General features: G+C 39.8%; 1 protein-coding gene across 5 annotated transcripts in view; it reads right to left on the reverse strand.

The window, feature by feature from the left end:
- LOC132892975 (serine/threonine-protein kinase WNK2-like) overlaps positions 1 to 25,986 on the reverse strand; it is a 137,904-nt gene that overhangs the window by 77,842 nt on the left and 34,076 nt on the right. For all 5 annotated transcript variants that reach the window (XM_060931597.1, XM_060931596.1, XM_060931594.1 and 2 more), the window contains exons 3-8: positions 25,232 to 25,452; positions 23,627 to 23,784; positions 19,640 to 19,728; positions 14,129 to 14,348; positions 6,169 to 6,430; positions 5,946 to 6,052 (exon numbers count right to left, since the gene is read on the reverse strand). In XM_060931597.1, the coding sequence (XP_060787580.1) occupies positions 5,946 to 6,052; positions 6,169 to 6,430; positions 14,129 to 14,348; positions 19,640 to 19,728; positions 23,627 to 23,784; positions 25,232 to 25,452 (1,057 nt within the window). The remainder of the gene's footprint in view (positions 1 to 5,945; positions 6,053 to 6,168; positions 6,431 to 14,128; positions 14,349 to 19,639; positions 19,729 to 23,626; positions 23,785 to 25,231; positions 25,453 to 25,986) is intronic.

Here is a 25,986-nt window from a genome sequence, read left to right on the forward strand (position 1 = left end):
GTTTTGCCTTTAACACCACCACAGTGGATTTGAAATGAAGCAATCAAGATATGACTGAAGTGTAGACTTTTCAGCTTTAATTCAAGGCATTGAACAAAAACGTTGCATTAACCACTTAGGAATTCCAGCCATGTTTACATAGTCCCTCCTTTTACCCAGGCTCAAAAGTAATTGTATAATTGACTGGCCTTTTCTTGGCTAGTTATTGCCCGTCACCTCATTATTTCATGAGGAATTAAGGAGATAAAAGATTTGGAGGAGTTGATACCAAGTGCTGAATTTGCACTTGCATTGACATCTTTTGACATCTGTTGAAAATGAAGATGGCCATCATTAGGATGAAAAAACAAAACAAAACGAGACCCATCAGAGAGATCGCAGAAATTTTTGGAATTGCCAATCAACATTTTGGTACATTCTTAAAAAGAAGGAATGCACTGGCGAGCTTAAATATCAAAAGACCACAGAAGACAACTAAAGTGGATGATTGTAGAATTCTCGGGCGGCACGGTGGTGTAGTGGTTAGCACGGTCACTTCACAGCAAGAAGGTCCTGGGTTTGAGCCCAGTGGCCGGTAAGGGCCTTTCTGTGTGGAGTTTGCATGTTCTCCCTGTGTCTGCGTGGGTTTCCTCCACAGTCCAAAGGCATGCAGGTTAGGTTAATTGGTGGCTCCAAATTGACCGTAGGTGTGAATGTGAATGGTTGTTTGTCTCTGTGTCAGTCCTGCAATGACCTAGTGACTTGTCCAGGGTGTACCCCCCTCTCACCCATAGTCAGCTGGGATGGGCTCCAGCTTGCCTGCGACCCTGTAGAACAGGATAAGCATCTACAGACAATGAATGGATGTAGAATTCTTTCCTTGGTGAAGAAAAACCTCTTCACAACATCTCGCCAAGTCAAGAACATTCAAAGAAGTATGCCCATCATTGTCAAAGTCTTGAGAGATGCCTTTTTGAATGTAAACACAGAGGCTTTACTTCAAGATGCAAACCACTGGTAACACTCAAGAACAGAAAGGCCAAATTAGACTTTGCTAGAAAGCCTGCCCAGTTCATTGGACAGATGAAACAAAGCTTAACTTGTTTCAGAATGATGAGAAGAGTATGGAGAAGGAAAGGAAGGATTCATCCATCCATTATCTGTAGCCGCTTATCCTGTACAGGGTTGCAGGCAAGCTGGAGCCTACCCCAGCTGACTATGGGCGAGAGGCAGGGTACACCCTGGACAAGTCGCCAGGTCATCGCAGGGCCAACACATAGAGACAAACAACCATTCACACTCACATTCACATCTACGGTCAATTTAGAGCCACCAATTAGTCTAACCTGCATGTCTTTGGACTGTGGGGGAGACTGGAGCACCTGGAGGAAACCCACACAGACACGGGGAGAACATGCAAACTCCACACAGAAAGGCCCCTGTTGGCCACTGGGCTTGAACCCAGAACCTTCTTGCTGTGAGGCGACAGTGCTAACCACTACACCACCATGCTGCCAGAAGGGTTCTTGCGCCAAAGAATACCACATTACCTGTCAAATATGGTGGACATGGGCATGTATGGCTGCCAATGGAACTGACTCACTAGTGTTTATTGAAAAGTAGGAATACTATACTTTCTGCTCAGATTCAGTCAAATGCTGAAAAACTGATGACATTTCACAGTACAGAGAGATAATGACCCAAAACATACTGTGAATGCAACTTCGGAGCTTCCTGAAGCAAAGAAATAGAAATGTTCTGAAGCCATTCACTTGAACTCAACCCAACTGTGCAAGCTTTTCACTGACTGAAGATGAGGTAGAAAGACCCACAAACAAGCAGCAACTGAACGCAGCTGCAGTAAAGGCCTGACAAAGCATCTCAAGGGAGGAAACTCAGCATTTGGTGATATCCATGGGTACCAGACTTCAGACATTTGTCCAATTACCTTTAAGCCTGTGAAAATGGTGGAACTGGAGGGACTAAAAAAAATGGCTGTAATTCCTAAGTGGTTAATGCAATACTTTGTTAAATAACTTGAATTAAAACTGAAAGTCTACACTTCAATCACATCCTGATTCCTTCATTTCAAATCAACTGTAGTGGTGTACAGAGGCAAAAATATGAAAACTGTCACTGTCCAATACTTATGGACCTGACTGTATTTCCATATGCAAATTTTAAGAAATATAAAAATTATTGGTGCACACACAAATACATACACATATATATGAGGATATTACACGGTTATGCAAAGATGTGAAGTTTATCTTTGAGTTGTGAATGTATATATTGCAGTGCAAATATTTTTCAACATGAGAAGATAAACTTCATATTTTTGTGCCACCGTGTAATGTTCTTTATATTATATGGACACATTCACTAATAAAACAACATGCAAGTTAACCAAAAAATTTTAATTTTGAACCAGTTCGCCATTTTGACAACGTGTATCAAGTCAGCAGGAAAACACTGGGAGTGACATCATCAGAGTGAAATATCGGAAATTATTACACATACAGGACACTTTTCGATGGAATAAAAACATATATTTTATTCCCTTCTAGCAAGTTCCATTCATTTGGTTTGAGAGCATGCAATATTGATAGCATATCGCTTATCCTACATGTACTACGTCACTCTACCCAATGGAGAATGAGCATTGAATATGTTTAACGATATTGCATGGATGTCAAAACATGACATCACACGTCAGAGATGTAAAACTTCTGTGCTAGCAAGTGACCGTGATAATTTGTAAACAAACATGGCCGCCAGCGTTGCTTCATTAAATACAGAAGATTTTGAGAGAATTTTGAAAGAGAAAGACACGTTGAACACCTGAAAGGAATGTGTATGTATAATAATAATAATATTGGCTGGCTATTTTTCGTGGTATATCAGATACATTCCATTCAACTAGCATTATACTGAACTCGTCTTCGACTCATTCAGTATCATGCTAGCTGAATTATATATATATATATATATATATATATATATATATATATATATATATATATATATATATATCTGATATGCCACTCAATGCCAGACAATATATATGTTATTTACCAGCTGGGAGGTCCGTATGGTGAAATTTCACCATACAGACCGATCTTAACCTGTAACTTGCTAACGCCGAGCAAAAACATGGCTGAATCCTGAATGACTCAATTTTGTATAAATAGGGGACTACATAGGTGGCAAAATGTAGTTTTTTTCCTGCCATATCTTCATATCTTCAAGCAAACACGTGATGTTCTTTATAATAATATATTTATTTTTTTCTTGACCAAATTCTAACAGAAAACGAGAGCGCCCGAAAGAGAAAACGGAGCCGAGCCGCCATTTTGAATCCTCATTCACGGCTGTAATGCAAATTGCTTCCTCCTCGGTATACAAGTGCACTTCCATGGCAGGAAAAAAACTACATTTTGCCACCTATGTAGTCCCCTATTTATACAAAATTGAGTCATTCAGGATTCAGCCATGTTTTTGCTCAGCGTTAGCAACAATTAGAGGTTTTTAGCTTTCTCCTGAAATGTTTTCTTTTATTTCTTCTTCCTCAGGGGAGTAAAACTCGCTTTTGCTGTGAACACTGTCGTTATCGCTATCCATGCTGTAAAATTAATGTTATTCTCCTGAGAAATGCTGGCAAAAATGTATAAGATTTTTGATAATCTTATAAATAAATCTTATAAAAAAGATAAATGTTGACAAAAAATGTTACTATGTTTGTTGTTGTTGTGAACGAGCAAGTCGCCAGAGGTCTATAACCGGGGTCTGTATCGTAGGATACGGACCCGCTCGCCAGCCAATCAAAGCGCAGGATTTGATGGAAACCGGACTGCGAAAAAAATAATATTGAAATATTTCACTCAGGTCCGTGATGTATTTTGTATGAAAAATGAGTTTTTCAACACGAGAAGATAAACTTCATATCTTCAAGCAAACACGTGATGTTCTTTTCATTATATTAACAAATTCACAAACAAAAAGTACCCAAATTTATCAAAATAATTCATCGATCTCCTCACGAGTGACATATAGAGATTTATGTCATGGTTTTGAATCTCCAGGTCCCGGATGTAGCTTGTATGAAAAATACAAGTGGGCTATTTCCCAGTAAAACACCCCTCCCTCTCTCTCTCATATCACACACACACACACACACACACACACACACACACACACACACACACACACACACACACACACACTACTGTGCAAAAGTCTTAGGCACATGCAATGAAATGCTGTAGAGCAAAGATGTCTTTAAAAATAATGAAATTAAATGTTTCTACATTAACCCTTTGATGCAAAACATGGGTCAAAAGTGACCCGGCTGAGTTTTTATCTTCTGTATCTTTGCAATAAATTAATTCCATCATTCAGTATTCAAGGTATTCCTCAATTAACTTGTTTTTGATCATCATACATCCTTATTTTATTTTTTCCTTTCTTACTTTTTGAATAAAAACCCTTTTTGTATCACTACCCTTCTAATGCGCAACATGGGTCAAAAACGACCTGCGTTCATTTTCCAGGTTATTTCATGTATGGCTGAGTGTTTCTATGATATACTTTTGAAATAAATTCATTTTGTCATTTACTTTTCCAAATATGCAGTAAATATCTTGTTTTTGTTTAGCACAACTCATCATTTTTATTTTTCCTTTCTTAAGTTATGAACAAGCACAGCTTTTGTAATTCTCCATCAACTTTACACACATGGGTCAGAAACGACCCGCATGCATTTACTGTACTCCAGCGTTTGGTGGGAACTGTGAATTGTGCTTGTGTCAGACATTTCACAGCTCAGCACAGCGCCCTTTGCCCATCTAATACATGCAAGTAATGTTTTTCAATTGTTCTAACATTACCTTAGAAAAAAATTGATTATGTTTAGGTTCCCTTGAGAGTGAGTAGATTACTTGTCAGAAAGTTACAAGTAATTACTATTAGCTACCTAGCTGTTGACATATTCTACTTTAGTTAGCTAATTTTATTGTAGTTGGCTTAGCTAACTACATAGTTAATAAATAAATAACTGGCCCCCTTCACTGCTAAAGTAATTACTTGAAACAAATTATTATTATAGTATTAAGACATTTAATTTTAAATCACACTTAGATGACCCATGTGTAGTAATATGAAAAGTATTTTTGTTCATAAAGTAGGAAAGAAAAAATTAAATGAATGATTTGTGGTAATTAAAAACAAGATATTTAAAGAATACTTGGAATATTCAATCATAAAATAAATTGATTTCAAAAGATAGAGCAAAGAAAAACTCAGTCAGCATGAAATAACCTGGAAAATGAATGCGGGTCATTTTTGACCCATGTTGTGCATTAGAAGGGTGTGCATATGTTTTGCATCAAAGGGTTAAATAATACCATAAACATCAGTAAGCAGTAATGCATGAAAAAAAGTCAATGCTGGTGTGATGACCCTTTGCTTAAAAAAAAAAGTCTCGGGTACAGTGAGTGCAGTTTTATAAGGAACTGAGCTGTAAGTTTTACTGAGTATCTTACAGAATCAGCCACAGTTCTTCTGGACACTTTGACTGTTACACTCCCTTCTTATTTTTGCAGCAAAACCCAGTAGCCTTCATGATGTTTTCGTCTGAAAAGTGGTCCGTTATATAATATGCTGCTTTCTTTATGGACATACAAACATTTTTCCTGTAATATTTCATTTTGTGCTGGAAAAATTATGTTTTGAAATCTAAAGTGTTTTTGTACTGGTTCCATAATCTAGAAGTCCTCAAATAAAAACCTATAACAAAGTTTGTACTTAAAACAATAAAGTGCCTAAGCCTTTTCCACAGTACTGTGTGCGAATATATAATTTTTTCCACACTCACACTCACTTATAAACAGGGTTTTTTTTTCAATAAAAGCTGTAATTGAAACTCCTGTCTTTAAAGTGGCTACCAATTTTCTTGCAATGATACAAACCTGCTGCACTGCTGTGGAAATGGGTTCCTGCAGTGATGGGTAAATGACACTGTGCAAGCTACTGCTGTGGGAGTCAGAATATATGATGGAGCCAATACCACTGTCAGCTAAAGAGAAAGATGAAGAGGGAGAGGGGCGTAAAATGAATAAACATTTCAAACACGCTTCATGTCTTGCAAGAATATTAAACTGTAAAAACAAGAACCAAAACAAACAAACTTACATGTAGCAGTGGTAGTGCTGCTCACTTGGGCCAGATGGGCATGCTGGTCTGCCTCTGTTTCCTCAGGCTCCACCATGCCAACGGGCTCACACACCGTGGGCACAGAGCCAAGGGGTACCTGGGCTTGTATCGTCTGAGCCATGCCACTCTGTTTGGCTGAGGACACTATGCGTTCTCTTCGCCACTTTATCAACGCCACTCTGTCCCGGATGGACTTACCCACTATCTTTGCATCACTCTCATGAAAGAAACCTGATTCGACCTGGCAGAATGTGTGAAAAAGAGCAAAAATGACAATTAAGTACATACATACATCTGTGGTGTTGGTGATTAAAACAAAAGAAAAAAAAAGGATTCTGGTCATAAAAAGATAGATGCATAGAACCGAATAAATCATTTTTCAAAGTGAATGGAGAGAAGATTGCGCCTGAGTGTGACAAAAGTAGGGAAGCTAAAAATAGACTCATGCTGCACTCTGCTTGAACACAGTCTTTGTTTCAAAGAACTGGAGGAGACATTTACACTCGTTTAAGGTATTATATGCCAATTAGTGCTGAAACGAAAGCCAGTAAGAAGCTATAGATATAACGCCCAACAAAGCCCAAATCATTAAATATAAAACATCCTGATGCAATAAATAAATAAATAAAAATTTTTTTTAAACAATACTTGATGTAATTCCTGAAATCAAGTCTTTGGATACTTACGTAATCCATGAACAACAGATACAACTCATTCAGGGCTTGTTAATGAGATGATGTGGGAAGTAAAACGGACTAAACCATGCAATGCGGAGGTCCTTCAGGACAAGGAAGTACCCGTTCAGATAACGGACAAAGAGGAGCGCAGAAAAAAAAACAAACAGTCAAAACGCAGAGATGACAATCATATGCAGGTGGGCAAAGCATGTGAGGTCAAGTTTAGGCAGTCTGTGTGGTTTACAATCTTTGCTGGAAAAATGATATTCACACGCGCACATCCGCACGTACACAGACGATTAGCCGACCTGTTTCTAAATGGAGCATTTTGGGCCAGAAGAGTTGCGAAGAGAAATATGTACGAGCATGTCTGAAGTTTTCAGGTAATGCTCTTTTTATGAAGTGTCAGTTTGCAGCAGCGTCTACAGGGAGAGAAACATCTGACAGACTTCCTTGGAATTTTACGCATGTATACACACAAAGGAATGCGCCACTTTTTCAGGACTTGTTTTTCAGCAAGCTAAGATAGGCTCAGCTTACAACCTGCATTTTGCCTTGCACCTTGCTGAATTGCCTGTATAGTCTTCTAATATGACTTCAGGAGGTACACATAGTAGCATAAATTAATGAGACCAAAGAACCAGAAAGACATGGTAAAGGTTCTCATTCCCTGTTAATGATTGATTGTTAATTATCCTTTGACTTTGGGACCTAGCTAGTAAATTCAAACTTTTTACAGGCCAACCACAACAAACATACAGTGGTGCTTGAAAGTTTGTGAACCCTTTAGAATTTTCTATATTTCTGCATAAATATGACCTAAAACATCATCAGATTTTCACACAAGTCCGAAAAGTAGATAAAGAGAACCCAGTTTAACAAATGAGACAAAAATATTATACTTGGTCATTTATTTATTGAGGAAAATGATCCAATATTACATATCTGTGAGTGGCAAAAGTATGTGAACCTTTGCTTTCAGTATCTGGTGTGACCCCCTTGTGCAGCAAGAACTGCAACTGAACGTTTCTGGTAACTGTTGATCAGTCCTGCACACCGGCTTGGAGGAATTTTAGCCCATTTGTCCGTACAGAACAGCTTCAACTCTGGGATGTTGGTGGGTTTCCTCACATGAACTGCTCACTTCAGGTCCTTCCACAACATTGCGATTGGATTAAGGTCAGGACTTTGACTTGGCCATTCCAAAACATTAACTTTATTCTTCTTTAACCATTCTTTGGTAGAATGACTTGTGTGATTAGGGTCATTGTCTTGCTGCATGACCCACCTTCTCTTGAGATTCAGTTCATGGACAGATGTCCTGACATTTTCCTTTAGAATTTGCTGGTATAATTCAGAATTCATTGTTCCATCAATGATGGCAAGCCGTCCTGGCCCAGATGCAGCAAAACAGGCCCAAACCATGATACTACCACCACCATGTTTCACAGATGGGATAAGGTTCTTATGCTGGAATGCAGTGTTTTCCTTTCTCCAAACATCTCATCATCTCTAGCCGCTTTATCCTGTTCTACAGGGTCGCAGGCAAGCTGGAGCCTATCCCAGCTGACTACGGGCGAAAGGCGGGGTACACCCTGGACAAGTCGCCAGGTCATCACAGGGCTGACACATAAACACAGACAACCATTCACACTCACACTCACATTCACACCTACGGTCAATTGAGAGTCATCAGTTAACCTAACCTGCATGTCTTTGGACTGTGGGGGAAACCGGAGCACCCAGAGGAAACCCACGTGGACACAGGGAGAACATGCAAACTCCGCACTCCGCCCTCGCCGGCCACAGGGCTCGAACCCGGACCTTCTTGCTGTGAGGCGACAGCGCTAACCACTACACCACCATGCCGCCCCTTCTCCAAACATAACACTTCTTATTTAAACCAAAAAGTTCTATTTTGGTCTCATCTGTCCACAGAACATTTTTCCAATAGCCTTCTGGCTTGTTCACGTGATCTTTAGCAAACTGCAGATGAGCAGCAATGTTCTTTTTGGAGAGCAGTGGCTTTCTCCTTGCAACCCTGCCATGCTCACCATTGTTGTTCAGTGTTCTCCTGATGGTGGACTCATGAACATTAACGTTAGCCAATGTGAGAGAGGCCTTCAGTTGCTTAGAAGTTACCCTGGGGTCCTTCGTGACCTTGCCGACTATTACACGCCTTGCTCTTGGAGTGATCTTTGTTGGTCGACCACTCCTGGGGAGGGTAACAATGGTCTTGAATTTCCTCCATTTGTACACAATCTGTCTGACTGTGGATTGGTGGAGTCCAAACTCTTTAGAGATGGTTTTGTTACCTTTTTCAGCCTGATAAGCATCAAGAACGCTTTTTCTGAGCTCCTCAGAAATCTCCTTTGTTTGTGCCATGATACACTTCCACAAACATGTGTTGTAAAGATCAGACTTTGATAGATCCCTGTTCTTTAAATGAAACAGGGTGCCCACTCACACCTGATTGTCATCCCATTGATTGAAAACACCTGACTCTAATTTCACCTTCAAATTTACTGCTAATCCTAGAGGTTCACATACTTTTGCCACTCACAGATATGTAATATTGGATCATTTTCCTCAATAAATAAATGACCAAGTATAATATTTTTGTCTCATTTGTTTAACTGGGTTCTCTTTATCTACTTTTAGGACTTGTGTGAAAATCTGATGTTGTTTTAGGTCATATTTACACAGAAATATAGAAAATTCGAAAGGGTTCACAAACTTTCAAGCACCACTGTAAGTGACATTCCTCTGGATTATAGCAATGTTGATTATATATCTCATCTCATCTCATTATCTCTAGCTGCTTTATCCTTCTACAGGGTCGCAGGCAAGCTGGAGCCTATCCCAGCTGACTACGGGCGAAAGGCGGGGTACACCCTGGACAAGTCACCAGGTCATCACAGGGCTGACACATAGACACAGACAACCATTCACACTCACACCTACGGTCAATTTAGGGTCACCAGTTAACCTAACCTGCATGTCTTTGGACTGTGGGGGAAACCGGAGCACCCAGAGGAAACCCACGCGGACACGGGCAGAACATGCAAACTCCGCACAGAAAGGCCCTCGCCGGCCCCGGGGCTCGAACCCAGGACCTTCTTGCTGTGAGGCGACAGCGCTAACCACGACACCACCGTGCCGCCCCCTCATTCAAATTTTGAGGAATAAATCTTATATTGCTCATCATTAAGCCTGTTTAGTTTCGTTTGCCTAGATTATGTAGTTTCTGGGATATTTACATCTCAAATAATATCAAATTTTTTGCAAACACCCTGTACTTTGAAATCTTTACTCATAAACTGGAAACCAATTACAGTATAAACCGATTTCCATTTCCTCTGAAAACCACTCCAAAATATCCCTGCCTCACAATTCTACAGGTCTACCTCAAATGCAAATACAAATGGGGCTGCAATGGCATTTATTTTTTAGGGTGAATATGAGAATTTGCAAATACAAATTGATGGATTTGTTATTATGCTATTATGTTTTCAATCTGACAATCATAGCAGTTTAAGAATCTAAAGTGAAATGCTGCATTATAATTTTGGACACTATTGTATGTAAGCTGTGCATAAAAATGCAAGTGCGCATTTTTTGCAATTGAATTGTCCCAAACTATGCATGCTATATTGTCCAGGAAACAGGGCAATACATAATGGTTTCTACACCCATAGAGACAAAACTGAAAATGTATACATCTAGAGGGGAACCGTCAGAGCCTTCTTGGCCTTCAGAGAAGGCCCAAACATATCAGCATTTCAAATGTTAGATTTAATTTCTTTCATTCTTTAATTGCTTTCATTCTTTCATAATTTCATTATACTTATTCTCTTCTAATTTTAATTTGGCCTCATTTTCTATCAAATTTTCTTCAGAAATGAAAGGGTTACTGTCCTGAAAACATTAAAATTGAGTTATCCAATGAGAATTTTTGTTTGTTGTGTCTAGGCTGAGAAGAGTTTAGAGCTGGCTCACTCATTGGTTAGGACTTCATTACTGGGGCAGAAGGCCATGATAGTGTATGTTTATGTAGGAAGTGACAGATGAATTAACCAATCAGATTTTGATTTATAGTGGGTGGGACCAAAAATTTATTGCCCTAGGCCTTCTCAAAGGCCAACGCTGATGGTCAAGCCAGTGCTATCGAGAGCAAGTAGCACAGGCTAACGACCGAGAAACTAAGATTTCTGCTTCCAGACTCTTCTTCCATGCACATGACTTTTTTTTTTGTGAACTTCCCCAAATCCCTCTATTGTCTCTCATCTCATTATCTCTAGCCGCTTTATCCTTCTACAGGGTCGCAGGCAAGCTGGAGCCTGTCCCAGCTGACTATGGACAAAAGGCGGGGTACACCCTGGACAAGTCACCAGGTCATCACAGGGCTGACACATAGACACAGACAACCATTCACACTCACATTCACACCTACGGTCAATTTAGAGTCACCAATTAACCTAACCTGCATGTCTTTGGACTGTGGGGGAAACCGGAGCACCCGGAGGAAACCCATGTGGACACGGGGAGAACATGGAAACTCCCCACAGAAAGGCCCTTGCCGGCCACGGGGCTCGAACCCGGACCTTCTTGCTGTGAGGTGACAGTGCTAACCACTACACCACCGTGCCGCCCCCTCTATTGTAAAATATGTTAATTTGTTGGGTTCGTTAATGGTTCCACTTTTGTTTCTAATGGGGCGTTAATTAGCGTAACACACCTGTGGTCATTGGGATGCCTGGAAAGGGGTAAGCTGGCTTCATGAATCCTGTACAGACAATATTCACTAACACAGTATTTTTTTTATCCTCCCCCAGATATGATGTTTATTTTTTGATGTAAGAAAGTTTTGACACATCCACTGTTTGTATCGGATCAAATATTAAGTGGACAACTATTATAGTCTGTTTTATCTCACACAGTGTAATGTAGCCAGCCTAATAAACAGTATGTAGACTACAGTATGTAATTACATTTTTTTTTTTTTTTAAGTTGTGCTTGGGATGTCTGGAAAGGGGGATGCCAGAACCCTTTCCCCTGTCTCTGTGGTGATAGCCCTGTCATTCATTGTTTTACAGAATAAATGCTGACAGATGAACTCTTTGCCTCCTCTGCATCATCTATTAGCCACACAGAGACTTTTAGTTATTAAAGTAACTGACTGGTTATAGTCGGTTACACACACACACCCCAGTATTTTTCACTCAGACTTAAGTATTCATTTCCCTGTGTAATTTACTTAGTTACTTTTAAAATCAACACTGACAACTACACACAATGGAGCGACCTGGCAGCCTGCCGCTAATCCCTTACAAAATCCTTTGGCCTGTTGCTTTTTTGGTGTGTCTGGCTAAGTTTTGGCTGAGCTGATGTCCCAGCTCTAATAGTAACCATTCGCCACTGTATACATCATCCATCCATCCATTATCTGTAGGCGCTTATCCTGTCCTACAGGGTCGCAGGCAAGCTGGAGCCTATCCCAGCTGACTATGGGCGAGAGGCAGGGTACACCCTGGACAAGTCGCCAGGTCATCGCAGGGCTAACACAGACAACCATTCACACCTATGGTCAATTTAGAGCCACCAATTAGCCTAACCTGGACTGTGGGGGAAACTGGAGCACCCGGAGGAAACCCATGTGGACAGCATGCAAACTCCACACAGAAAGGCCCTCGCCGGCGGCTGGGCTTGAACCCAGGACCTTCCTGCTGTGAGGCGACAGTGCTAACCACTACACCACCGTGCTGCCCCTGTATCCATCAATACATCTTATTCTTGCAGGCAGGCTTGTAGTATTCAAGTCTAGGACTCGGACTCAAGTCCAACTTGATTTTAAGGACTTGTGACTTGATTCAGACTTGAGCATGGATGACTCGGACTTGTGCATTAATTGCATTCGGACTCGTAAATTGGAGATGAGGACTTGGATTTTTTCTTTACTTTTTGTAGCATGCCATAATAATAATTTGGCATAAGATATTTATATCTACATTAATTTTTGTACTAATTTTGTGCAAGAGTGTCACAACTGCACACCTTGGCACCTGCATCAGATAGACTCTTAGGCACACTCCGGACAGCGCGCACACCAAGCGGACTCTTGCGTGCGCGCTGTAAATAACTCACATCTGCACAGGATTAAGGTGCAATCAGCGAGCCTATATAAAAACTGTGAAAACCCACTTGTTTTGAGAAGTACCGAGTTGCATTGCTGACACATTACCAAGCCTTATTTCTTTGTTTGGTTGTCTGATCCCTGATTTCCTGTTTCTCGTCTTTTATTTTGCCGAGTCTACGATAGCCTGTTTGTGCCTCGCTCGACTTATTGCCTGATTCACCGTTTTACGATTTTGCCTGCCATTCTGGATTGTTTACCTGTCTTCACTTGTATTAATAAACGTACCTTCTGCACTTCCAACCATGTCTGACAGAATACTTCACACTCCCTGACAAAGAGAAAGCACATTCACCTGCTCATACGTCATATTCACGAACAAACTCATGTTAGTGGCGCTAAAACAGCCACCGTCAAATGGTGCGGTTGGAGTCTTGTTCTCGGATTCGACTCAAAATTTTTTTCAATGACTTGGACTTAACTCGGACTTGAACACTGGAGACTCGAGACTGGACTTGGACTCGAGGTTTAGTGATTCGACTACAACACTGCTTGCAGGAAAGCCCTGGTTTCTGACTGTGACTCCCTTATGTTTTGAATTTTTCTAGATTACTGTATATTATGGTTGGAAATCTGTATATTGTCACTTTGTGCCCATATGCAAGAAAGGTTGCTCTGCACCTGCTTTGTAGCTACTGTATTTGGTAGACTGGCCTTACTAAAAATAGAACCAGAAAGAATATCTGAAATAATCTGAATCAAATCATGTCCAGGGAACATACTGAACCTGGAATACTGAATTAACACAAATTGAATGACTTGCATGAAATGTCATGAAGTAAATTAAAAGGATATTAGTTTGATTTCAAATTACAGTTGCAGTCAACCATGAAAGGAAAATGCACATAAAGTGGTACTGTCAGTTCCAGGAGTCAGTCAGTGAGACAGATGGCATGACAGTTGAGGAAGAGAGAGCTGAGTGTTGGGGACGAGATCCCAGCAAAATCATGCTAATGCAGGTAATGAAATGAGTGTTACTCATGATACTAGTCAAACTGGCACAAATCAGAAAAGATGATACCAGTTTTATTATAACTTAAGTGCTGCAACGAAAAGCAACATTGCTCACCATCTCTTGAGCCACGCTTTCGGGCACTTCCTTCTCAAGATCAAAGGTAAACTCAATGGCGCCGGTGTCCTTGTACTTGCCCTTCAGCTTACGTGGGTCCTCCACCCACAACTTGAGTGCAATGGAGGCCTTCCTTCCATCATCTTCCTCAGCCAGCTCCACTCGCACACCCGTGTCCTCCGCAAAGAATGCATGATTCAGTAGGTTCTTAATGGAATAGCTGAAGAAGAGTCACAGGGTCATAATTAGGGTATTATTGTGAGCCATAGTCTGTTGCAACTGATTTTCTCCTGTTAAAATCCATTTATTAGCCATCATACAAGTTCCTGTGAACAAGTTACTATAGAAGTCATAACATGAGCACATTAATAAAACTATCATTTGAATTACTATAAAAGCCATGCTGCTTGAGAAAAACAAAATCAAATCAATCAATGCTCTCTGACCAATCTTCAGTACAATCATATGACTGCAAGTGCAATATTGTTTTCATCCAACAATTCTGTAAACAAGAAAATATCAAGTGACCTTTCAGACAAAACATGGCCAAATGTTCTGTTTTTGGTTTTGCGCCACTAATGGAAACATATCCTGAATAAGCCACACCCCCTTTATAGCATGCCAGCTAGCTAGCTCACATTGATTTGTATAGGTGCTTCTGGTAAAAGTGGTGTCCCTTCATTTGTATAGGTGCTTCTGGTAAAAGTGGTGTCCCTTCATCCTTTTCAACTTCACCTGACAACCTTTTATATTTCAAGTCAATTATAGGCAGTTATATTCCTGAAAAGTATCTGTGTTTTACAAATGAGCAGCATGATACACACAGTAAACCTTCCCAGTGCCATTGTAGCAAATATAAACACTCTTTAAATGCTGCTTGACCAATCAAATTAGCGGATCAGGACTAACTGTTGTATAATTAAAATTATTCTATCCACATTCACTGGATATGAAGCAATCGCGCGCTCTGATTGGCTACTCTACTACGAGGCTATCAGCTCATATACCGTGAGTAGAGAAAAACAAAATGGCGGCGCATGTTGCTGAACCAACGAAGGATGAAACAAATGCTCTACTTGAAAACAAAACGCCAAAAAGATTTTATCAAGTATTTAAAAGAAACAGAAATAGCTAAAAGAGTCGTCCCCACCAATATCTCCTGTTCCACACTCCAGCCCAGTCAGTAGCAGTAATGCACCTTTAAGTTGGTTTGCCAACCACCAAAAAACCCTAAAGAAGAAGAAAACCCCCCAAAAATACAACAAAAAAGCAACAAAATATGGAATGAACGTATTTGATGGTAAGAACATATCGTTTTATTATTTTTCAAGAATTGTTATTGCAGCATTTTTCACAAATTAGTACAGTCATTTCACTGGTTTGTTTACATCCTAAGCGGAAATTATTTTGTCGGGCGTTTTGTATCAAGTTTTTATTTATCAAATTTGCAAAAAAAAACAAAACATAAAAATTCTGTTTTTATGAGATTCTGTTTCTCAAAATCCAGTGAATGTGGATAGAACTAAACAGTTATTCCACTTAATCTCGTCATACACTTGTGGTCAGGAGTTTACATACAGGGACATGAATGTCATCTTGGATATGAATGTCATGGCAATATTTGGGCTTTCAGTAATTTCTTTGAACTGTTCTTTTTATGTGGCAGAATGAGTGTACAGCATACATCTTTTAAAAAAACACTAGAATTTGGTGCACAAGTTTTAATTTTCTTTGGGTTTTCTGAAATCAACACAGGGTCAAAAATGTACATACTAGTGCATCTCAAAAAATTAGAATACCATGAAAAAGTTCCTTTTTTTCATAATTTAATTCAAAAAGGTAAACTTTCATATATTCTATATTCATTACATGTAAAGTGAAATATTTAAAGCCTTTTTTGTTTTAATTTTGATGATTATGGCTTATAGCTCATGAAAATCAGAAATCCAGTATCTCAAATTATTAGAATATTCCCTAAGATCAATCAAAAAAAGGATTTACAATACAGAAATGTCCAACTTCTGAAAAGTATATTCATTTATACACTCAATACTTGGTTGGGGCTCCTTTACCATGAATTACTGTATCAATGTGGTGTGGCATGGAGGTGATCAGTCTGTGGCACTGCTGAGGTGTTATTGAAGCCCAGGTTGCTTTGATGGTGGCCTTCAGCATATTTGTATTTTTGGGTCGGGTGTTTCTCATCTTCCTCTTGACAATACCCCATAGATTCTCTATGGGGTTCAGGTCAGGCAAGTTGGCTGGCCAATCAAACACAGTATTAATATCATGGTCAGCAAACCATTTGGTAGTAGTTTTGGCACTGTGGGTAGGTGCCAAGTCCTGCTGGAAAAGGAAATCAGCATCTCCAAAAAGCTCGTCAGCAGTTGGAAGCATGAAGTGCTCTAAAATCTCCTGGTAGATGGCTGTGTTGACTTTGGACTTGATAAAATACAGTGGACCAACACCAGCAGATGACATGGCACCCCAAATCATCACCGACTGTGGAAACTTCACACTGGGCTTCAAACACCTTGGATTCTGAGCCTCTCCACTCTTCCTCCAGACTCTAGAACCGTGATTTCCAAATTAAATGCAAAATGTACTTTCATCTGAAAAGAGGACTTTGGACCACTGAGCAACAGTCCATTTCTTTCTCTCCTTAGCCCAGATAAGACACTTCTGACATTGTCTCTGGCTCAGGAGTAGCTTGATATTAGGAATGCGAAAGTTGTATCCCCTTTCTTGAAGATGTCTCTTCGTGATGGGTCTTGATACACTGACACCAGCCTCAGTCCACTCCTTGTGAAGCTCTCCCAAGTTCTTGAATCAACTTTTCTTGACAATCCTCTCAAGACTGCGGCCATCCCTGTTGCTTGTGCACCTTTTCCAGCCACCCTTTTCAGCAATGACCTTTTGTGGCTTACCTTCCTTGTGGAGGGCATCAGTGATCATCTTCTGGATAACAGTCAAGTCAGCAGTCTTCCCCATGATTGTGGTTGTGTGTACTGAACTAGACCGAGAGATACACTGTGTTCATACTGTTTTACTCAAACTCGAAATGAAATATTCTAATATTTTGAGATGGGTTTTTTTTGTTTTTGTACTGTATGCCATACTGATTAAAATTAAAATAGAAAAATGCTTGAAACATTTTAGTTTATGTGTAATGAGTCTATAATATATAACATTTTCACTTTCTTAAATAACTGATGGAAAATATTGAACTTTTTCACAATATTCTAATTTTTTGAGATGCACTAGTATGCTCACTTAGATTATTAATTCAGAAGCGCTGAAACTTCCAAAATGTCTTTAACATTGCCAAGGCCGAGGTCTCTTAACTTCCTGTTAGTGATCATGATTGACTACAGCTGGTAGCTTCTCTGTGCCTTCATAAAATGGGTTTGTTTACAGCACTCATTGGATTGACCAACACACAGTAAAATGGGAAATTTCTCAGTGCAGATCTGAGAAAGAGGATCGCAGATATACACAACTACAGAATATCTCTTGGAGCCATTTCTAAACAACTGCAAATTCCAAGATCAGTTCAAACAACTGTATGCAAGTTATTGTGAGGTGTAGTCACTTTGCCAAGCCACTTTGCTTCAAGAAAACCCAAACTGTCACCCTCAGCTGAAAGGAAATCGGTTTGGATGGTCAGGAACAACCTGGGAACCACCATGGCCATGCCATGAACTGGAAGCTGATGGATCACTGTCTACAGTTCAGTAAGTTTTACATCACCATGGAATAAGAGGCTGCTATCCAAGAAATAACCCCCTGCTCCAAAACTGATACCTTCAAGCTTAACTAAAAAGTTTGAAGCTGACCACAGAGACAAAGAAAAAGCCTTCTGGAGGAAAGCTGTATGGTCACATGAGACAAAAATTGAGTTGTTTGGCCACAATGATCACCATGTACAGAGGGACACTGTACCAGCTGGTGGTGGTGGTGGTAAGATCATCATGCTCTGGGGCTGTTTTGCTGCCAGTGGAACTGGTTCATTGCACAAAGTGGATGAAATAATGAAGGAGGACTACCTCAGAATTCTTCAGCATAAGCCATCAGAAACTTAAACACGACTTGGGACTTACAACAGGACAATAAACCCAAATGCGCATCAGAGCTGGTTGTGGAGGATAAAGCAGGCTAACATTAAGCTTAAAACAAGCCCTGACTTCAATCCTATTGAAAATATATGGACTGTGCTTATAAGTCGAGTCCATGCCAAGCAAAAAACGCTAATTTAATTGAACTCTGGCAATTCTACCATGAAGGCTCGTGAAATATCCAACCAGAATTCTGCCAGAAACTTGTTCAAGGTCAACGAAAATGTTTGGTCAAGGTGAAGCTTGCGAAGAGACATTTTACCCAAATATTAGGTGTGCTGTATGTATATTTTTGACTCTCTATGTATAATTTTGACTCTGTGTTGATTTCAGAAAACCCAAAGAAAATTAAAACTTGTGCACCAAATTCTAGTCTTTTTTTTAATGAAAGATGTATGCTATACATTTCGACACAGAAAACAGTTCAAAGAAATTACTGAAAGCCCAAATATTGCCATGACATTCATATCCAAGATGACATTCATGTCACTGTATGTAAACTTCTGACCACAACTGTACATGGCTTATTAGCTCATGTATGACTCAATTTCATGGAATAACTGTTAAATATCTTAATACCAACTCTAAATTTTTACAAAGTGAACTGATTGCCACTAAACTAATCAGTGCAATGGGATCCCGGCAAAGCAGGAGAAAGAAACAGCAAATACACACCAATAAGCCAGGATAAATAAGGCAAAGTACAGTCGCAAATTCAAACTGATTTTTAAACTGATGAGACTAAAGTACAACAGCTGCTATTTGTCTGAAAAAACACCTATAAAGCTTCCCTTGGATTAAAGGGCTAACTCCGAGTCAATACTGTAGGCCAGTTTATGCAGACGTGAAGGTGAGAGGATGCAAGTCCTTTGGTTGTACCCGAAAAGAACATCTTGCTATAGATGCAGATATAGTTCAGTCTGTAGTAGTGCTTTCACCAGACTCCTGTTCGAGTCAGTCACTACAGTGTATTTGTACAATAGTACAAATACACAAGAGGTAGCTTGAACCTGCAAGAGCCAAAGAGTACTTCATGAAAAAACAGAATAAATACCGGTACCACCTACTTCTACAATAGTGTCTATGGAAGTTTATCCAGCACAAGGACACTGAGATATGCAACCAAATTTAGAACAACACTCCCCTCCCCTTACCTTCCTTTACTGAACTAAGTACTATGCAAGCAGTAGTTTTTGTTCTTGGCTAGTGGAGATGATGAAATTGGAGGTGTGGAAGAGTGCCCATTTGCGACAAGCCAGTAGAATGGAGTTGGTGTATAGATAGATGGCCACCTTGGACAGTAGGAAGAGCAAGCAAGCCAGCAAACATCATTCACTACTCTTTCTCCCTTCCTGCCCACTTTGCACACGCATGCGCACGCACACGCTTCACTCACCGCTCTTCCTTATTCTGGCAAATACACTCGCCAATGATCTCCTTGACCTCAGGATCCTTGACTTTGTTATAGCTTGCAGGCTTCACCCCCTAGGAAGAAAAGAAAAAAGGAAAGGAGAATAAATTGCAAAGAAAGTGGGGAGGGCAAGATGTTCGGATGTGATAGCTTTGTGTGTGGGGTTCCCCCCCTTCTCCACTGCTTGTTTAAACAGGACATAATACTAAACAATAGTGAAAATCCACCAGGACCTTAATCAAGAGGATCATCACTGGCAATGTGCAGCAGCATATCAGTTTTTTTCTGTTGTTTATTGCAGTCATATAGCTTAATGAAACTTATTCTCATAAAAGGGGGATAGCACTGTTATTGTACAAGTAATAAGAAAATAAAAACAAAACAATTTGGTGGTCCCACTAAAATTGCACCTTAAAAAAAAAAGAACGAGAGCGAGTTATATGCTCTAACTTATTACATGCCTGACAGTACTACAACTGGAAATTGTCTACACTTTAAAATATGCCGAAATTTAAAATAATTAAGATGACATGACTGACAATCAAATAAATCTGTTTTTATGTGCAGGGCATTCTAAGCAGTGCCCAAGCAGAACACGAGAGATTAAAATTACAAAATGCAAGCAACATAGTAATGCTTCTAAACAAGAAAGAGAGCAGAGTGAGAAGGAAAATGCATGAATGAAAAAGGAAAGCCTCCTGAATAGATAATGCAGTTGTTAAAGGAGTATTTCCACTAAAATCAATACCCAAGCCATCCTGCACCTGCAGTATTCAAACGCAATGTGGTGGCAATTTATTAACATTATATGTCTGGATACAAGTGGTATTATATTTGGATTGAAAAACATACTGCCAAGCAAGTCAAAAGAGCTGTCTGAAGGCGACCGGCCATGCAAATAAATGGCCTGAGCTATTCACTGTGATTTTCCTAGAATTCAGTTCAATGACTAAACAGACTGACAATGCTCACAGCTTACACATCTATTTATAGGTTTTCAAACAAGAACGCTGGCGGTTATTGCACTGAAGTTAATGGCTAACGTCTTTCGGTCCAACAATCTTTCCAATAATCAACAGCTTGAAACACACTTTGTATTATTTTAGGAATTTTTTTAGCATCGTTAAACAGTCCAGATTGTTGATGTTGCCAGGCTGTAGACAAGTGGACTAAACAATTCATGTTCTGCCATGAAAAGTCACAGTAATTTAGAGCCATAACAGTAGACTAATTTTGATGTATTGACATACACCGATCAACCATAACATTAAAATCACTGACACGTGAAGTGAATAAGATTGATTATTATGCTGCGTTCATGTGCTATGGGAAGATGATATTTTCCAGTTGGGAAGTGGTATTTACCAGTGTGTTGTGTTCACATGCTTTTGTTGTTGTTGACAAATTAAAGATGGTGGACCAGATTCAAGTTAGCAATAGTTAGTTAGCTATCGTTAGCAATAGCGTCTGCTCTGGATAGGTAAAAACAAACCATAACAACACATTTTTAAAGGAAACGGATTTCTAACGTATTATATTAGACTTGTTAATGACGCAACATTGCATAGACACAAAAAACTACCCACTAGTACTAGTAAAAAAAAAACTTTAGTAGCGTACAATGCTTAACATTCAAGTGTCTTGTACTGCTCGCCGCCATATTGAAAAGGTTAAAGTTCATCTCATCTCGGCAACTCGTGTATCAAAATCTTCTACGAGTTGCCCAGTGGAAAATACCACAAGAGGGGGCGTTCATGTGTGCTTTCCATGTCGGCGTTTGGTATTTACCATAATTCCCATAGCACATGAACGCAGCATTATACATACAGGACACTTTTTCGATGAAATAAAAACATGTATTCTATTCCCTTCTAGCAAGTTTCATTCATTTGGTTTGATAGCATGCAATATTGTTAGCATATCGCTTATCCTACGTGTATCATGTCACTTTACCCAATGGAGAATGAGCGCTGAATATGGTTTAAGATATTGCATGGCTGTCAAGACAACATGACGTCAGACGTCGGAGCTGATGCGAATATTCAACAAGACGACAGAGTCATCTATATCCCCCGCCCTATATACCAAGTTTCAAGCTATTATTTGTCACATTTTTCAAGTTCTGCTGCAGGAAACCAACCCTACCTCTTTACACTGACCTCAGCAGCCCATGGCATAAACCCACCGGACCTTTGGTCCAGGTGAGCTAAAAATGAAAATTTCTCATATTTCTTAGTATCAAAAGGCACATACATTACTTAATCAACACATATACCAACTTTCAAGACCATACCACTCATACTGTAGTTTTCAAGTTCTGCTCCGGAAACAAAACTTACGCCTAAAACTAACCTGAGAGACTAAGTCTGAAATTGTTTTCATGGAAACATGAAAAATTAAAATTTCTCAAATTTCTTAGTATGAAAAGGCACATCTACATCACCTTGTTAACATGTATACCAAGTTTCAAATCAGTATCATGAATAGTTTTGGATATATGCTCTGGAAACAAACACTGCTTTTAGAAACAAAGTCAAAATCTATTTCTTTTAATATAAAAATTTGAAATATATATATATATATATATATATATATATATATATATATATATATATTTTTTTTTTTTAAATCCAAAATAGCAAAAGGCACCAGTTCCCATGCCATGCTGCTTGATATGTATACAACGTTTCATGAAGATATCTTCAGTAGTTTTAAAGATATGGCCCGGAAACGAAAACGTGATTGGACAGACTGCAAGACGGACGGACGGCTGGAACCCGTTTCTGTATCCCCCACCAAACTTCATTTGGGCGGGGGATAATGAGAAAGTTTTCTGCTGCGCATGCACAGATGCATTTCTTTGTTCGCCGGCAGTGCCCACAGTAAACTGTCACAGTCAATTGAAAATGCTATAAGAAAATGCCATTACACGTAAAACATTTGTGCTAGTGACTGTGACAATTTGTAAACAAACATGGCCACCAGGTTTGCTTCGTTAAATACAAAAGATTTTGAGAGACTTTTGTTCCACTGAATGTGTATGTATAATAATAATAATAATAATAATAATGGCTCATCTTTGACTCGTTCAAGATCATGCTAGCTGAATGGAATATATCCGATATACCACTCAACGCCAGCCAATATTATTTAATTCTCATTACAGTGGCACCTGTCAAAGCGTGAGATATATTAGGCAGCAAGCGAACAGTCAGTTCTCACAAAGTTGATGTGTTGGAAGCAGGAAAAATGGGCAAGCGTGAGAATCTGGGTGACTTTGACACGGGCCAAATTTTGATGACTGGATCTGAGCATCTCCAAATTAGCATATCTTGTGGGGTGTTCCTGGTATGCAGTGATTAGTACCTACCAAAAGTGTTCCAAGGAAGGACAACCCATGAACCAGCAACAGGGTGTCAAAGGCTCATTGATTCACATGGAGCATGAAGGCTAGCCCATATGGTCCAATCTCACAGAAGAGCTAATATAGCACAAACTGTGGGACTGGACTATATGGGCTAGCCTTCATGCCCCATGAGACTCAGTGAGCCTTTAATACCCATGACCCTGTCACCGATTCACCGGTTGTCCTTCCTTGGACCACTTTTAGTAGGTACTAACCACTGCATACCGGGAAAACCCCACAAGATGTGCCATTTTGGAGATGCTCAGACCCAGTCATCTAGCCATCACAATCTGGCCCTTGTCAAAGTCATTCAGATCCTTACTCTTGCCCATTTTTCCTGCTTCCAACACATCAACTTCAAGAACTGACTGTTCTCTTGCTGCCTAATATATCCCACCCCTTTGACAGGTGCCATTGTAATGAGATAATCAACATTATTCACTTCACATGGCTGATCAGTGTACATCAATGTGTGTATGTTTGATGTATAGCATGCACATCATAAATGGTGATGTAGAGCTTCTAAGGTTAGGTGTTGGTGTCAGTAACGGAAAAGCAGGACTCACGCTGGTGACTTTTCTGTAGATCTGGGCAGCATTCTGGCACTCCGAGTAGGGATATTCTGATGTGGCCATCTCCAGCATACACATGCCAAAGGCATACACATCCACTGACTCGTCATAGTGCTCCTCATACATCTCTGGGGCCATGAACTCTGGAGTGCCTGAAAGCAAGGGACAAAAGACCAAAGGGTCAGACGTAAGGACAAATCAAATCCACAAGCAGGCTCAAGCAACAGTTCAGGATCTGATATGACTGCTTTAAGACTGCATTAAACGTTTCATGCAGAAACATTACAGTTTTTGGCTGCCGATGAGATTTCCATATTCATGTTTGTTTTCATGGTGCTGGACTTGCGTTGATATTTTCTATTTTTAAAAAATGCTTGTTTTTATTACCTTGTGAGGGTCAAGAAAATTTTGTTCAGTGCATAAATAAAATGCTACAAAGATAAGCATGCATATTTATGCAACTGTACCAAAAAAAGCAAATAAACCCAACTCTGCCATACAGGTTACATTCTTTAATACCCCTAAGTATTAATAAGAAAGTTTTTCAAGTTTGAATATAATATTGCCATTATTTTGCAAAACAGGCATGAAGGCTGCTATGACTTCAGTGTTGTTTGCTGTATGCAAGAAGTTTAGATTTTTCTCAAGAGAATCTGCTATTTTTTTTTTTCACTCACTCCTGGACTGCTAGAAAGGTCATAATATCGCATAGAAGATAGACTAGCAATATACTCCACATGTGGCAGTCAAATTGCACTTTATATGACAGTAAAACCGAATTCCAGGCTTTTAGAATCGAGTCCGACTCATGCCCTCATGTTAAGGACTTGTGACTTGACTTGGACTTGAGCACTGATGACTTGGACTCGTGCATTAACTGCATTCGGATTCGTAAATTGGAGACGAGGACTCTGGTTTTTTCTTTATTTTTTGCAACATGCCATAATAATTTGGCATAAGATATTTATATTTACATTCATTTTTGAATTAATTTCGTCCTAGAGTGTCACACCTGCGCAACTTGGCAGGTGCATCAAATAGACTCTCAGTCGCGCTCCGAACTGTGCGCGCGCCAAGTGGACTCTCGCACGTGCGCCGTAAACGACTTGCACCTGCACAGGATTAAGGCGCAATCAGTGCACCTATATAAAAACTGTGAAAACACACTTACTTTGCGAAGTATTGAGTTGCGTTGCTGACACATTACCGAGCCTTACTTCTTTGTTTGGTTTCCTGATCCCTGATTTCCTGTTTCACTGTTTTATGATTTTGCCTGCCGTTCTGGATTGTTTACCTGTCTTCACTTGTATTAATAAACACACCTTCTGCACTTACATCCATCTCCCAACCGTCTCTGACAGAATACTTCACACTCCCTGACAAAGAGAAGCACATTCACCTGTTCATACGTCATGTTCAGGAACAAACTAATGTTAATGACACTAAAACAGCCACCATCAAATGGTGCGGGTGGAGTCTTGTTCTCGGACTCGACTTGGACTCCAACACTGGGGACTCGAGACTGGAATTGGATTTGAGGTTTAATAACTCGACTACAACATTGCCTAATTCTATACTTGTATTGCACTGGTATCTTACCAATGACACTCTTCGCAAAAGAGGCTCTCTTAAGTGTGGCCAGGCCCAGGTCTCCGATTTTCACACTGCCTGTTGGACCAGTGATGAAGATGTTATCACACTTCAAGTCCCGGTGGATTATAGGAGGGGCACGCGTGTGTAGAAAGTGAAGGCCTTTGAGGATCTGCCTACACCAGCTCCGTAACACTTTGGGCTTCATCACCTTAAAGCGCTTCAAATAGCTGCAGAGCAAAATGGAGTTAAAGAGATTTAAAAAATAATAATAATAAATCACTGCGCTCATGAACAAATCGCATGGTCTCCTAAAAGGCATGAGTTCTCCTTTTAAAACCAGATGGAAGAGAAACTCATTTGTCACCCTGTTCATTACTTTAATTAGGTTCAGCTGCATTACCCAAATAATCTGAGGTCATTTTTCTTGGATGTCTTCATCAATATTCTTTAGTTATGTCCAATTAGGGACAATGAACCACTTGTCATAGTCATATTACTACAAGTTTCACTAATAGGCTGAATACAGCATATGTGCTGTCTAGTGAGTCCAGTCACCCTACTTGTATAGAACAGCCTTACTGTTATACTCAAACAACTAATAAGAAAATTATTCTTTGTATGTCTGCGGTTAACGTAATTGATCACATGTCTCCAAATGGACATGATTAAATAAGCTGATCTTGGGAATATTCATTCATACAGGAGCTCTAAAAGGTCCACAAGAAAATTTTTATTACATCAGTGCACAACAGGGATTCTCT

Source organism: Neoarius graeffei, chromosome 10 (genome assembly GCF_027579695.1).
Source record: "Neoarius graeffei isolate fNeoGra1 chromosome 10, fNeoGra1.pri, whole genome shotgun sequence".
NCBI classification, from domain to species: Eukaryota; Metazoa; Chordata; class Actinopteri; order Siluriformes; family Ariidae; genus Neoarius; species Neoarius graeffei.